The 13,730-nt window shown below is 39.1% G+C and overlaps 1 protein-coding gene across 1 annotated transcript in view; it reads left to right on the top strand.

Annotated features, from left to right (window-relative positions):
• The window catches only part of HBP1 (HMG-box transcription factor 1), a 30,352-nt gene that overhangs the window by 4,401 nt on the left and 12,221 nt on the right, over positions 1-13,730 (top strand). The window contains exons 2-6 of the mRNA XM_028117260.2: positions 5,836-6,019; positions 7,960-8,188; positions 11,315-11,453; positions 11,819-11,930; positions 12,018-12,130. Coding sequence (XP_027973061.1) covers positions 5,836-6,019; positions 7,960-8,188; positions 11,315-11,453; positions 11,819-11,930; positions 12,018-12,130 — 777 coding nt within the window. The remainder of the gene's footprint in view (positions 1-5,835; positions 6,020-7,959; positions 8,189-11,314; positions 11,454-11,818; positions 11,931-12,017; positions 12,131-13,730) is intronic.

Below are 13,730 nucleotides of genomic sequence, written 5' to 3'. Positions count from 1 at the left end.
CACATACCCTCCCCAATGTCTCCATCCCTCCCACCCCCCACCACTCCAGCAACCCTCAGTTTGTTTCCTGAGATTAAGAATTCCTCATATCAGCGAGAGCATATGATACATGTCTTTCCCTGATTGACTTATGTCACTCAGCATAACACCCTCCAGTTCCATCCACGTCATTGCAAATGGCAAGATCTCATTCCTTTTGATGGCTGCATAATATTCCATTGTGGATATATACCACATCTTCTTTATCCATTCATCTGTCGATGGACATCTTAGCTCTTTCCACAGTTTGGCTAGTGTGGACATTGCTGCTATAAACATTGGGGTGCACGTACCCCTTCGGATCCCTACATTTGTATCTTTGGGGTAAATACCCAGGAGTGCAATTGCTGGATCGTATGGTAGCTCTATTTTCAACTGTTTGAGGACCCTCCATACTGTTTTCCAGAGGGGTTGCACCAGCTTGCATTCCCACCAACAGTGTAGGAGGATTCTCCTTTCTCTGCATCTCCGCCAACATCTGTCGTTTCCTGACTTGTTAATTTTAGCCATTCTGACTGGTGTGAGGTGGTATCTCATGGAGGTTTTGATTTGGATTTCCCTGATGCTGAGCGATGTTGAGCACTTTTTCATGTGTTTGTTGGCCATTTGGATGTCTTCTTTGGAAAAATGTTCATGTCTTCTGCCCATTTCTTGATTGGATTATTTGTTCTTTGGGTGTTGAGTTTGATTAAGTTTTTTATAGATTTTGGATACTAGCCCTTTATCTGATATGTCATTTGCAAATATTTTCTCCCATTCTGTTGGTTGTCTTTTGGTTTTGTGGACTGTTTCTTTTGCTGTGCAAAAGCTTTTTATCTGGATGAAATCCCAATAGTTCATTTTTGCCCTTGCTTCCCTTGCCTTTGGTGATGTTTCTAGGAAGAAGTTGCCGCGGCTGAGGTCGAAGAGGTTGCTCCTTTAGGATTTTGATGGACTCCTGTCTCATGTTTAGGTCTTTCAACCATTTGGAGTCTATTTTTGTGTGTGGTGTAAGGAAATGGTCCAGTTTCATTCTTCTGAATGTGGCTGTCCAATTTTCCCAACACCATTTGTTGAAGAGACTGTCTTTTTTCCATTGGACATGCTTTCCTGCTTTATCAAAGGTTAGTTGACCATAGAGTTGAGGGTCCATTTCTGGGCTCTCGATTCTGTTCCATTGATCGATGTGTCTGTTTTTGTGCCAGTACCATACTGTCTTGATGATGACAGCTTTGTAATAGAGCTGGAGGTCTGGAATTGTGATGCCGCCAGCTTTGCTTTTCTTTTTCAATATTCCTCTGGTTATTCGGGGTCTCCTCTGGTTCCATACAAATTTTAGGATTATTTGTTCCATTTCTTTGAAAAAAGTGGATGGTATTTTGATGGGGATTGCATTGAATGTGTAGATTGCTCTAGGAAGCATTGACATCTTCACAATGTTTGTTCTTCCAATCCATGAGCATGGGATGTTTTTCCATTTCTTTGTGTCTTCTTCATTTTCTTTCATGAGTATTTTATAGTTTTCTGAGTACAGATCCTTTGCCTCTTTGGTTAAATTTATTCCTAGGTATCTTATGGTTTTGGGTGCAGTGATACTACTAATTTTCTAAGAACTCTTGCAAAGGACGCTGGGAGCAGGTGGCTGACAATTTGGGAATGTGAATACACTTTTTAAATATATTTTCCCTTAAATATGTGTTATAGATGTTTCTGCATACTCATGTTTCAGTATGATTTGTTTTATAGCCTTAAAGAAAGTGTTTATAGTCCTGATCACGTCAGACCTCTGTTAAAAAAATCTTCAGTGGTTCTTCATTGTCTGATAATTGCTAATAATAATACTGGCCACTCTGCACTGAGGGTTTGCTCTGTGTTAGGCACTACTGTAAGCTTTTTACATTTGTTAGCTCACTGAGTCTTTACAACAATCTATGTAGGTATTTTTATGATTTCCATTTTACAAATAAGGCAAAACGATTTCTAAATAGCTTGTCCAGGACACATAGCTAATAAGTAGTAAATCTGATTATAAACTCAGGTAGCCTAATTTCAGAGACCTTACTCTTGTGTACAAAAACCAAAGAATCCAATTTTTCTAAACTAGGAGTGAAGATTCTGGCTCTGTCCACCTTTCCAGGCTTGGTATCCGTGACCACAAGACACACAAGGCCAGCCTACCTTCTGGTGGTAGTGGATTTTATGTTGTTTTGATTTTATCCATTACTTTGCAGACTCTACAAGTTTGTTCATGTGAGTTTCTCTCATTGGAAGGCTTTTCTTCCCTCCGTTTTACCCATTCGTAGCCAAGCCCTGCTGTGAACTGTGGTTATTTGCTTATATCTTTCCACTAAAGTACAGATTCCTTGAGATTCAAGACAAATTGTTCATCATTGAGGTCCAACATTGCAGCTAGTATAGTGCCTTGTATATAATGTATATTAAATGAATATGTATATTTAAATAAAAAGGAATTTGGTAATCATTTTTAGCTCACTTGTTCTCACAATACACCTGGTATTCTTTGGAAAGAAAATAAATAAAAGCCAGTGCATAGGGTTATACCCCAGACCAAATAAATCATGTTCTCTGGAGGTGGGGCCTTGGCATCATTTTGTTTGAAGCACACATAATCACATGCTTGAGAATGACTGATCTAGCTAAAGTGTGCTTGATTTTTGCAGTGTGATGTGGAGGTTCAGAGTAATGATTTGGCCAGTTATTCTTGAGAAATCAATTTGTGTTACCACATGTTTTGTAGGCACCAATTTTGTAGGAGATTATTTGTTATACCTCAGCAGATTTGCTGTTAACCATATAGTAAGACTGTGATTAGTAGATAATAAATTGTACTAAACTGGAAAAGTGTTCATTTCTTGTGAACGTTTGGACATCTTTTAGATAGATAAACTGTTATTTCCCTGAAATAATGGCATGATCCATGACTTCTATTAAGATGTGTTGGATAACTTGTCATATTCTTGAGGGAGGAAATTGCCGAAGCTGAATAAACTAGCTATCTGGTCTCCTATCATTAAGTATTTTCAGTAACTGTTCTCTTTGGGACGTTAAGTGCCCAGAGTATGTATAAGGTTGTGCTTTGTCAGTCTAGGGATAAAACATTTTGTGAAGAAGTCATTTTATATTTTTTTTACTCACTGTGTCTCATTTCATCCTCACAACCCCTCTAGGAGGAAAATAGAGCAACTGTTTGACAGATGAAGATACTGAGTTAGTGAGAAGCTCAGTCACTTAGATCAGATAGTAAGTGGTCAAGCTGGACTCAGAACTCATGATTCCTTACGTCTGACCCAGTGCCCTTTTCACTACTCTGTAGAACATCTTAGTCAGTATTGAGTAAGACTCTAAAGCAATGCCCAGGATTTGGGTCATTTTTGAGGGGTATAGGCAGAGAGAACCTGAAGGAGATTGTTAGAAATAAAGTAAGGCAACAGGCAGTTTGGTTACATGTGTCAGGAACCGTTAGAAGATGTTTAATTGCCATTCACCTGCTAGTGTGTCTCTAGAAATCTGAAATAATCTGATATAAGTAGATATTTTTTTAAAATTTAAACTGTTGTTTAGAAGAGTAAAAACCCTGGGAATAGCATGTTCAACAGTAGGAGGGTTAAGGAAATGTTGATATAGCCTAATAATGTATATTATGGAACTATTTAAAATAGACCTGTAAGAAAAATTAGTGACATAGGAAAATGCTTATGAGCTTATGCTAAGGAAAAAGGTATCAATTGTATATAATACAACGTATGAAGGAAAATATATAATTGTAGGTGTCTGCATGAAAAAGAGATTGGATTGTACGACAATATACCAAAATGTTAACAATATCTAAATCTGGTTGGTGGGATTAGAAGTCATCCTTTCTGGGGCATCTGGGTGGCTCAGTTGGTTAAGCGTCCAACTCTTGATTTCAGCTGAGGTCATGATCTCAGGGTCCTGAGATCAGCTCCCTGTAGGGCTCCACGCTCATCAGGGAGTCTGCTTGAGTTTCTTTCCTTCTGCCCCTGCCCCACCTCCACCTGTACAAGCCCTCTTTCTCTGTCTCTCTAAAATAAATAAATCTCTTTTTAAAAAGTCATTATTTCTTTTAAAAAAATGCCTTTTTAGGGGTGCCTGGGGGCTCAGTTGTTAAGGGTCTGCTTTCAGCTTAGGTCATGATCCCAGGGTCCCGGGATCAAGCCCTGCATCGGGCTCCCTGCTCCGCGGGAAGCCTGCTTCTCCCTCTCCCACTCCCCCTGCTTGTGTTCCCTCTCTCGATATGTCTCTCTCTGTCAAATAAATAAAATCTTTAAAAAAATAAAAAATAAAATTTAAAAATGCCTTTTTTTCCATTTTTTCCCCCTATAGTGATTATGTATTTTACAGTTAGGAAGACATATTTCATAATAAAAAGATCATGAAAAAGCTTTTCTAGAAAAAAAGTTTGTCAGTGTTGCCAGTGTTTGTTGGTGATTATGTCATGGCTTAGAAAGCTCTGGTGTAAATACTGAGCAGTTAACATCTTTTCACTGCATTTTGATCAGCATAGGCCCAGGTACTAGACTTTTAGTGACGTTAAATTGCAGTATATTTTATTGTCTTATTTTGAGGAAAAACTCTGTCATGTTAGATTTCTTGTGTGTATTTCATATTAGCTCATTAGAACTTTTTTTTTTTAATGAGATTTGGAGTAAAGCTTGAGAAATCAGGAAATCTTCCTGCTGCTGTCACCCCGGTTAAATAACCAATTTGATCATTGTCCAAAGGCAGAGTGTAAAAGGTATAAACACATTTTACTTTCACAACAAAATTTAATTGGTAGACTTTGCTAGAAATCATTTAGGCATATTAACCTATGTTATTTTCTTCCTTGTGATAGCTTTGTAGGCTTAAGATGAGGATAAATTTACTATTTGTTTAAATTTCCCATGATTATTATTCATCTTTCTAGAAATAATAAGCTATTCAGAAGGACAGGTATCTTTTTATGATGGCTGGGTACCAAACTTTCATAAAGAAAATGTAGCATTTTTATTTTTTTGAGAAGCGTACTATATAGCCATTTTAAGAAACTCTTAAATGTCCTTTAGAGAATGTTATTTTAAGTATGTTAAACTTTACTTTCAGAAGATGAGAAAACAAAATAACAAGTTGGTAAACAGAAAAAGTGAAATAGAATCTTCAAAAATGAAAAAAAAATAGAATATTCCTTCAGTTTTTCTTTTTTTAATTTAATGGAGGAAAGTTTGTTAATTTTCTTTTAAATTTGAAGATACAGGGGCGCCTGGGTGGCTCAGTCGTTGGGCGTCTGCCTTCGGCTCAGGTCATGATCCCAGGGTCCTGGGATCGAGCCCTGCATCGGGCTCCCTGCTCAGCGGGAAGCCTGCTTCTCCCTCGCCCACTCCCCCTGCTTGTGTTCCTGCTCTCGCTAACTCACTCTCTCTGTCAAATAAAATCTTTTTTAAAAAAAAAAATTTGAAGAAACAAGTTGAAAAAATGGTTTTCTTGGTCTCTGTGTTTGGGTCTCAGAGTTACTTAAAGAAATAAAAGTATATATAATAGTGCTATTATTCTTTTAAAGAAAACATTTTTATAAATTTAAGATATGAATCCTTTTGGATTTGGGTATAATTTAGTGCTGACTACATCGTTGTAGCCCAAGAAATCTGGGAGTCGGCCTGCTCTAAAGGATTTGAGGGGGGTACAGATGGCAATATATGATTAAAGATACAACATTATGAGTCTCTGATGGATTTGATACTTCTGTAATATCCAGCTCACACGACTTGATACATTTTTCTTTATTATTTTTATTTGAAGTCGGAGCACCATAACATGGTGTGGGAAGTGAAGACAAATCAGATGCCTAATGCAGTACAGAAACTCCTGCTGGTGATGGACAAGCGAGCTTCGGGAATGAATGACTCACTGGAGTTGCTGCAGTGTAATGAAAACTTGCCATCCTCACCTGGATACAACTCCTGTGATGAGCACATGGAGCTTGGTAAACAAAATTAAGTTTTTTAGGAGTCTGAGATTCATATTTTTATGTTAAGTCAGCTTCTCCACCTGCCTTAAACTGCTTAAAAGTATGTGAAGTTTTTGTACCTTAGGAGTTTTCAATGTTCCATTGTTACTGCTTGTAAAATATTACTTAAAACCAACGTAACTTTGGGCTGTGTATGGTTATCATTGAGACTGATTTACAAATTATCAAACTAAACTGCTGTCGTTGGTAAAGGTTGGGCCGGTAAACACCTCGGGAAAATCCTGTGTGTGGCTCATGTGACTTTTGAAACTGCTGGTGAGTGTAGTACATTATGCTCAGCCCCGCGTGGCCCGTTTGTGGCTTTGACGGGCAAGGTACAGCGGACCCTTGAAACTGGAGGGTCTGACATTTATGGTCATCACACTGCCGCCAAGCCGACCCTGGGATGCGTGGCCGGTAGAAGTGTGTAGACATGTGAAAGTAGGTCTTGGAATTGTACTGCTGGGACGTTGGTTTTGAGGAGTCAGCAGCCAGTGAGTGACCTGGGCTTGCGGCCCTGCTTTTCAGCTTGGCTCTTTCTGCATTTAATGTGTGGCTTGCCGAAATGTCCACAGAGCCATGATTAGCCTCCCTTTACGAATGATAGGACAGAGGAGGCTACATGCTGCTGTGCTCTTTGGGAATTTGGAGATCCTGCAGGTCTTGGGGCATTTCCCAACGGGTTGCTGGGCTCTGCGAGTCACTGAGTGGTGGGTGCCGTTGAGCACGGAGCGCCTCCAGTCCACCATTTTCAGGAGGACCTCAGGACGTTAGGGCCGGGGGAAGGGTGGCAAAAACTTGCACCACAACCCACTGCTTGGCTTTAAAAGCAGTTAATTTCCTGAGCTTGAAAGACAAATGAACCCTTTCCACCCAGTGACTAAAGAAGTGCTGGCCCCAGAAGGCCGTCAGCAGTGAGGGAAGGCGAACAGCTACAGCAGTGCGGGAGTTACAGGGTGGGGTTTGCCTAAGTTGCTGTGATGTTTTTCAGCTGCTCAAAGAGGGATGGCTTCTAGTCCATTTTTGGACTGGAGATCTTAATTAATACTTGTTAAGTAAGACATTTCAGTTTTCATGGGCTGTTCTACTTGCCTTGAATAGGAATTCTGTGTATTTTTATAGTAACAGTTGACCAGGACTCGCAAGGCTAGAAGAATTTCCTGACTTACATATTGAAGGAATCCAGTGGATCTGTAGTTTGTTTTAGGTGTGTTTCATAAAGTTTTTTTTAAGGCCTGTAAGAGGCTTTTTCTCCTCTCCTTTTTCTTTTTTTTTTTTAGAATTCAGTCTTCCTTAGTGTTCATAGCCATGGTGTGTACTTGAGCCTTGGGAACACACCTTTAAGAAAACATAATCAACAATTATTATTGAGTTTAGAATTTCTCAGAAGAAATAATTTAGCATAGATTAAGTTGAATAAGTAGTACCTAAAACTTTATAACATGACCTATTGATCTCATCTTTAAAAATTGTTCTCTTTATTGCAGTAATCTTCTATAACAGGGTAATAAAGTATGGGAGTAAGTACATATGTGTACACATAAAATGCTTTTTTCCTCATTAACATGTTAACCTAAAAACATCTTGTTGGAATATGGACTAATCCGGTGAACTATAAAAAAAAATCAGAATATGTAAACACAAACTTTTTCGGGTCTGGGAAGAGGTGTGGTCATTCAAGTCATCAGTACATTTACATCTTTTTGGTCTATTTCCCATCAGGCTCTGTTGACCCTGCAGTGTAGAAGGTGTCATTATTTAGATTGAAACTTGTTCATTCAAGAAAACATTTTGAATTTATACTTCTCACAAAATTAATTAGCTAGATTTAAGGACTTCTCTTCCAGCTGTAATTATAACATTATTCCCCGTGTTAGCAATTTACTTTTTATAATTTTGAGTGTTTTTATTTGCAGATGACCTTCCTGAACTTCAGGCTGTTCAGAGTGATCCTACCCAATCTGCCATATACCAGCTAAGTTCAGATGTTTCACATCAAGAGTATCCAAGACCATCTTGGAACCAAAATACCTCAGACATATCAGAAAATACTTATGGTGAAAATGAGGTGGATTGGCTAACAGAATTAGCAAATATCGCCACCAGCCCACAGAGTCCACTTATGCAGTGCTCGTTCTACAACAGGTGGGCACACTGGCTCTATTTTTATTGAAAACGTCTATCATTACAAAGAGCTACTTTTTTTTTCTAGTTTTAAAAGTAATAATGCTATTAACCATCTAATGAATGGTCAACTGAAATTAGAATTTAAGTAGTCATTCGAATTACGTTCTTTGTTTTATAATGATCGCAGAGCTTTTTCACCTAATATCATGATTTCATACTTTGAGAAGTAGATAAAAGTGGTAAGAGAACCGCAGTCAAAAATATTTGTAAGTGTATTAAAGTCATCAAAAATTAAACCAGACCAAGAAATACTTTTATTATATACTTATCCTTATAGAAATGAAAATTATACTTGTCTAAAAAGTCATAATTATAATAAATGTTTTATTTTAAAATCTTACCAACCTTGAGTTTGGTTCCTTTTGGTCTAGGTTTATTTTCTTCCACAATGTATGTGACATTGGTGAAAACCATAATTGCTAATGTTAAAATCTAGAACTTAGTAAGAGTGGACTCCCATTGGTAAAAACCACTGTTTCATATACCCAGACCAGAGTTTCTGCAAATGAGTTGTTGTGCTATGAAATTATGGAAGCTTTGAACTAAAATTCCTAGAGAGACCTAAGTGGATAATGTTTCATTAATTATACCTAAAATTAGAAAATTAGCTATGTAAAAATACCCAGATAAATACGATAGTTTGTAGGGGAGAGAAAGCGGATTTGTACTCGCGTGGGTAGACAGTCCACATGAGATGATGTAGGGATAACTGAATTTTGGTAGTGCTTCTAACTTAATGTAATTCTTTGTTAAAAAATAAACTTTTCATGTGTGAATCCCTGGTTTTCTTGCAACCCATTGAGTTATGTTGTTTTTCTTCTGTTCAGCAGGATATTGGTCTCGATTAGGGCAAATTCAATTTAGTTAACTAAATTTTTCAGTTTAATCCCATGAAAAATTTCCCAGAAAGAAAAAATAGTCAAAAGGCTAAAAATTTGCTTATAATTAAAAAAACAAACCCTAATTTTCCCATTGGACTTTCTTTTTCCTAGTTTAGTGATAACACTTTTTTTTTTTTATATAGCAAACTTAAGAGAATTAATAATGGAACTCCTGGAAAGTTGAGTAAACCCCTCAGAAGATAATTGATATAAATAAAAACATAAGTAAAGGAGATACTCTTATAAACTTATTCTCTGTAGCATTTTCTGTGCTTCCCTTCTTCCTGGGGAACAAGACCAAGAGTCACACTCTGCTGTCTTGCCTGTCTTCTAACACTGAGTGGCTGTTTATGCAGCTTCTTGGAGCATGTTAAATGGTGTTAGTTAGTGAGCTTTGGATCTCTGAAGTCCATAACTGTACAATACCAAGGGGTTGGGGACAGGTACCATTTACATTACCCCTGCGTAGGTAGAGGGATGAAGAGACCTATGGTGTTGGTGTTTCACACACGTTTGGCATGTTAATTTTTACAGGCCATATGCATTTTAGAACATTGTGCTGTTACTTCTCCTTAAATGGTTCAACAAAAGAACTAATAAACCCCAATTTCTTTTATTAGTCCTGAAGGCAGGGATATACTTAAGGAAGTTTAGCAGTTTGGCCATTCTCCAATATCATAAAGATCTAAATGTTTAACAAAAGGAAGCAATGGGCCAAAGATGAAACACTATTTGTATTTTGAAATCCAAAATTGATTGGAGAGTATGCTAATAAAATGCTTCGAAATTTGAGGGTTTTGTGTGTTTTTTTTTTAAAGATTTTATTTATTTATTTGACAGAGAAAGACACAGCGAGAGAGGGAACACAAGCAGGGGAATTGAGAAGAGGGAAAGCAGGCTTCCTGCAGAGCAGGGAGCCCAATGTGGGGCTCGATCCCAGGACCCTGGGATCATGACCTGAGCCGAAGGCAGATGCCCAACGGCTGAGCCACGCAGGCGCCTGTTTTTTTTTTTTTTTAAGATTTTATTTTATTTATATGACAGAGCACAAGCAGGGGGAGTTGCAGGCAGAGGGAGAGGGAGAAGCAGGCTCCCCGCCGAGCAGGGAGCCTGAAGCAGGACTCGATCCCAGGACCCTGGGATCATGACCTGAGTTAAAGGCAGACGCTTAACCCACTGAACCACCCAGGCGTCCCTCAGGGGTTTTTATTTAAGAAGTGATATGGACATGAAAGCATAGTTTAATAGACCCTTACCAAAAAGTAACTTCTGCAAAGGTATAATGAAAGAGTGTTAATGAGGATAAAATAAAAATTGAAGGGCCAATAAAGTTTCTCAGGGAGTAAGGGAAGAACTAGAAAGTGAGATGTCCCTCCCCCTTCAACCAACTAAGAGGCTTAGTACAGACATGTGTATACTTTGCTGTGTTACGGCCTAGGTCCCTTACTATTTGGCACCTCAAGACTGTCCTGATGTGGGACCTTCAGGCGGGTTGGTCTCCGAGAGCCTGCAGTCTTCCTCTCTGTTGCTTTCTGAACTCTTTTGAGTTCAGAGCATGGTGCCACTCACCCAGGCTGGGCATGCTTCTTACTGCTACCCCTCCCGGGAAGGGCTGACCTTTTTCTAAGGTGATCCTGGGGGAAAATAACTAGCCTTATGAGTAGATGCTTTTCAATAAGTTTGAATCAGAAAACAAGAAATAGTGTCCAGTTACAAGAAGTTGCAAATAGGCTCCTTTCTGCTATAATAAATTTAAGCATTTTAGCTTCAGGTAGTTCATTTTATCTGCCCAGTGACAGGTGGTTGGTAGATAGAAGGTTCCATGTTGGTCACGTTCAGCTTAGATGTCCTGTTCATACTGACTGAGTCAAAGTAGAAGAGAGAAGTGGACAGGGAGCCCTGCACATGATCCTTCATGAATGAGGATATGCATGTCTGAATAAAGGAATGAATAATTTGGAATTTTAAAATACATGGGTAAATATGAAAAAAGAACGGTATTTACCACGTGTGAAGAAGGCTTGGTTAAGAAGTTAAGGAATAGCGTACTCCAAGTGAAATCTTGATGTCTTTACCAGTGTTTTCTATAGGTGTCTTATATGTGATGAGTTGGTCTTAGGAATATGAAGTTCTTTTCATCAAAAGGAAAGACCTACTGTGTAAGGAGCTCTGCATTATGGTTAAAACTGCTTCCTTATTTTAGATCATCTCCTGTACACATCATAGCTACTAGCAAAAGTTTACATTCCTATGCACGCCCTCCACCTGTGTCCTCTTCTAAGAGCGAGCCAGCCTTCCCTCATCATCACTGGAAGGAGGAAACACCAGTCAGACACGAAAGGGTGAGTGTATTCATGAACGTAAACTGTTAGCGAAGTTTGCACAACAGTTGAAATATGTTAACTTTCCTTTTCTTGGAAGTCCTTCTGAAGCATACACAGCTGGGGAATTGTCTCATTGTTCTGCTAGCAATCTGGATTCGAGTTTATGTACGGCTCTCGCAACTTTGGGGAGTGTTTGTTACCAGTGGGAACATATATTGAACTAAAACTTCCAAAAACTTCAGTTTTCAAAGGCGTATTTTTCCTTAAGTTTACAGTGTTTAAGTTATCCACTCAGGAGGAGGGAGAGAGCCAGAAGCCTGAGGTAAAGACAGATATTAACAAAATATGTTGCAAAATAAAGTTTCTGATGTTTTTCTCCATAGGCAAATAGTGAGTCAGAATCTGGCATTTTCTGTATGTCCTCCCTCTCCGATGATGATGATTTGGGCTGGTGCAATTCCTGGCCTTCAACTGCTTGGCACTGTTTTCTGAAAGGTGAAAGAATGCTTGAAATTTTACAGCTGACTTGTGTAGCATGCTAGGCACATACCTAATTTTTTTTTTTTTTTACTTAAACTTTAGGCACACGACTGTGCTTTCATAAGGGAAGCAAAAAGGAATGGCAGGATGTTGAAGATTTTGCTAGAACCGAAGGCTGTGATAATGAGGAAGATCTCCAAGTGGGCACTCACAAGGTTGATTTAAAATTCATAAAACTCTTCCAAATCTTTCGAAAGGAAACCTAGGCTTATTATTAATCTGTAGGAGTATCCTCCATTTACTTTCATACTTAAGTGACATATTTTAGGTAGAGGTTTTGTGACTGTGTTACGGCTTAGCCACATGGAGAGCGGCAGTGACTTCAGGTTTACCTTTGTAATTATGCTTTCTTAGATGGGCAAAAGATGTATCTCGTAGCTCTTTTTGTATGTTTTACGTTGGGGAAACTAAACTGGCATTTCAAATAAAATGAACAAACGAACCAAGGCTTTTTCTTAGTCTACAAAGTGGTTAATTCCCAAATGGATAATTGAGAGTTGATTATATTAAGTTACTTTTTAAATGACCCGATAAAACACTGGCATTTGTTTAAGTTAATAAGCAAAGGCAGTAGGTGGCAGCGGAAGGTTAAATGTTAGTTGGTATCTGTACAATCTTAATCTTTAAAATCTTGAATTTCTCCATCTCCACTGTAGGCAGAGAAGTTGGGCATGTGAAGTGTGCTTGTTTAAAATTCCTGTTTTGATCCTGCTGTTACTTACTGTTGAGTCTGGAGAGAACTAGTCCTGACTCAACTGCCTTAGTTTCCCCCTCTTGCTGTTACTCTTCATTTATGGTGAAGTTCGCCTAGTCTCACTTGGGCCTCTGCCATTCTACTCAGATTGTCTCAAAGGTTACTAGCTTCATTCTGATTTCTAGTGAGACTTCTTGCTTTGTTTGTCATCTTTGCAACATTTGACACAGGGAGTTGTCTTCTCTTGATTTGTGCAGCATGGCGGGGCTCCGGTTCTCTACTGTCTCCGTCTCTGTGGCTGGCGGCTTGTCTGCCCATGGTGTGGAGTGGGAGAGAAGGTTCTGCCCGTGGGCACTGTCTTCACCATTTCCCGTCTGCTGATACGGTCAGCCGCAGCCCCTTGGTGGGCCTGTGGAAGGCACCCCGGTCTTGGAGGCAGGAGATCTGGGCTCTGTTTCTGGTTCTTCAGCAACTGTGTGTGTGACTGATGTTGGGCAGATTGTTGACCCCGCCCTGTGTTGGCTTTCTGATCTGTAAAATGGGATTGAATTCCCTTGGAGGTCTCATAGCTCTAAGAATTAGAAGATTCTATAATTTCATTTACAAATATATGGCTGTAGCTTTCCCCTGCATGTTGGACATCTGCACATGGATATCAACCAGTTCTTTATGCTCAGCTTGTTCGTATAACCGAGACTGGACTCACCTTTTCCTTCCCCTTCCTGGCCTGCTTTTTCTCCCTTCTTTTAAAGATATTGTTAACCTTCTATTGGCTGATTAAAAACCAAGAAGTTGACTATTTCCCCCCTCCCTTCATAGTTAGTGGATCAGTTCTAATTCCCTAAAGATGCTTTGCAGTCACCCTTCTGGTTCTGTCACTGGAGAAACGGTTGTGTGCTAAAGCTAGCTGGTGACCTGTCGGTCTCCATGGTTTTTTTGTGAATTTTAGAGATCCCATGTAGTTAACGTGTTTTCAGAACCTAGCATCTGGCATGTGCTGACTGCTCAATAAATATTGGTTGAATTTACATTTAGCCTGGTTCTACCACCGCAGCACTTGT

Source organism: Eumetopias jubatus, unplaced genomic scaffold (assembly GCF_037043125.1).
Source record: "Eumetopias jubatus isolate StellerSeaLion01/CBP00866 unplaced genomic scaffold, mEumJub1_p1.0 scaffold_14, whole genome shotgun sequence".
Classification (NCBI taxonomy): Eukaryota; Metazoa; Chordata; class Mammalia; order Carnivora; family Otariidae; genus Eumetopias; species Eumetopias jubatus.
This window is presented reverse-complemented; position numbering and strand designations above follow the sequence as displayed.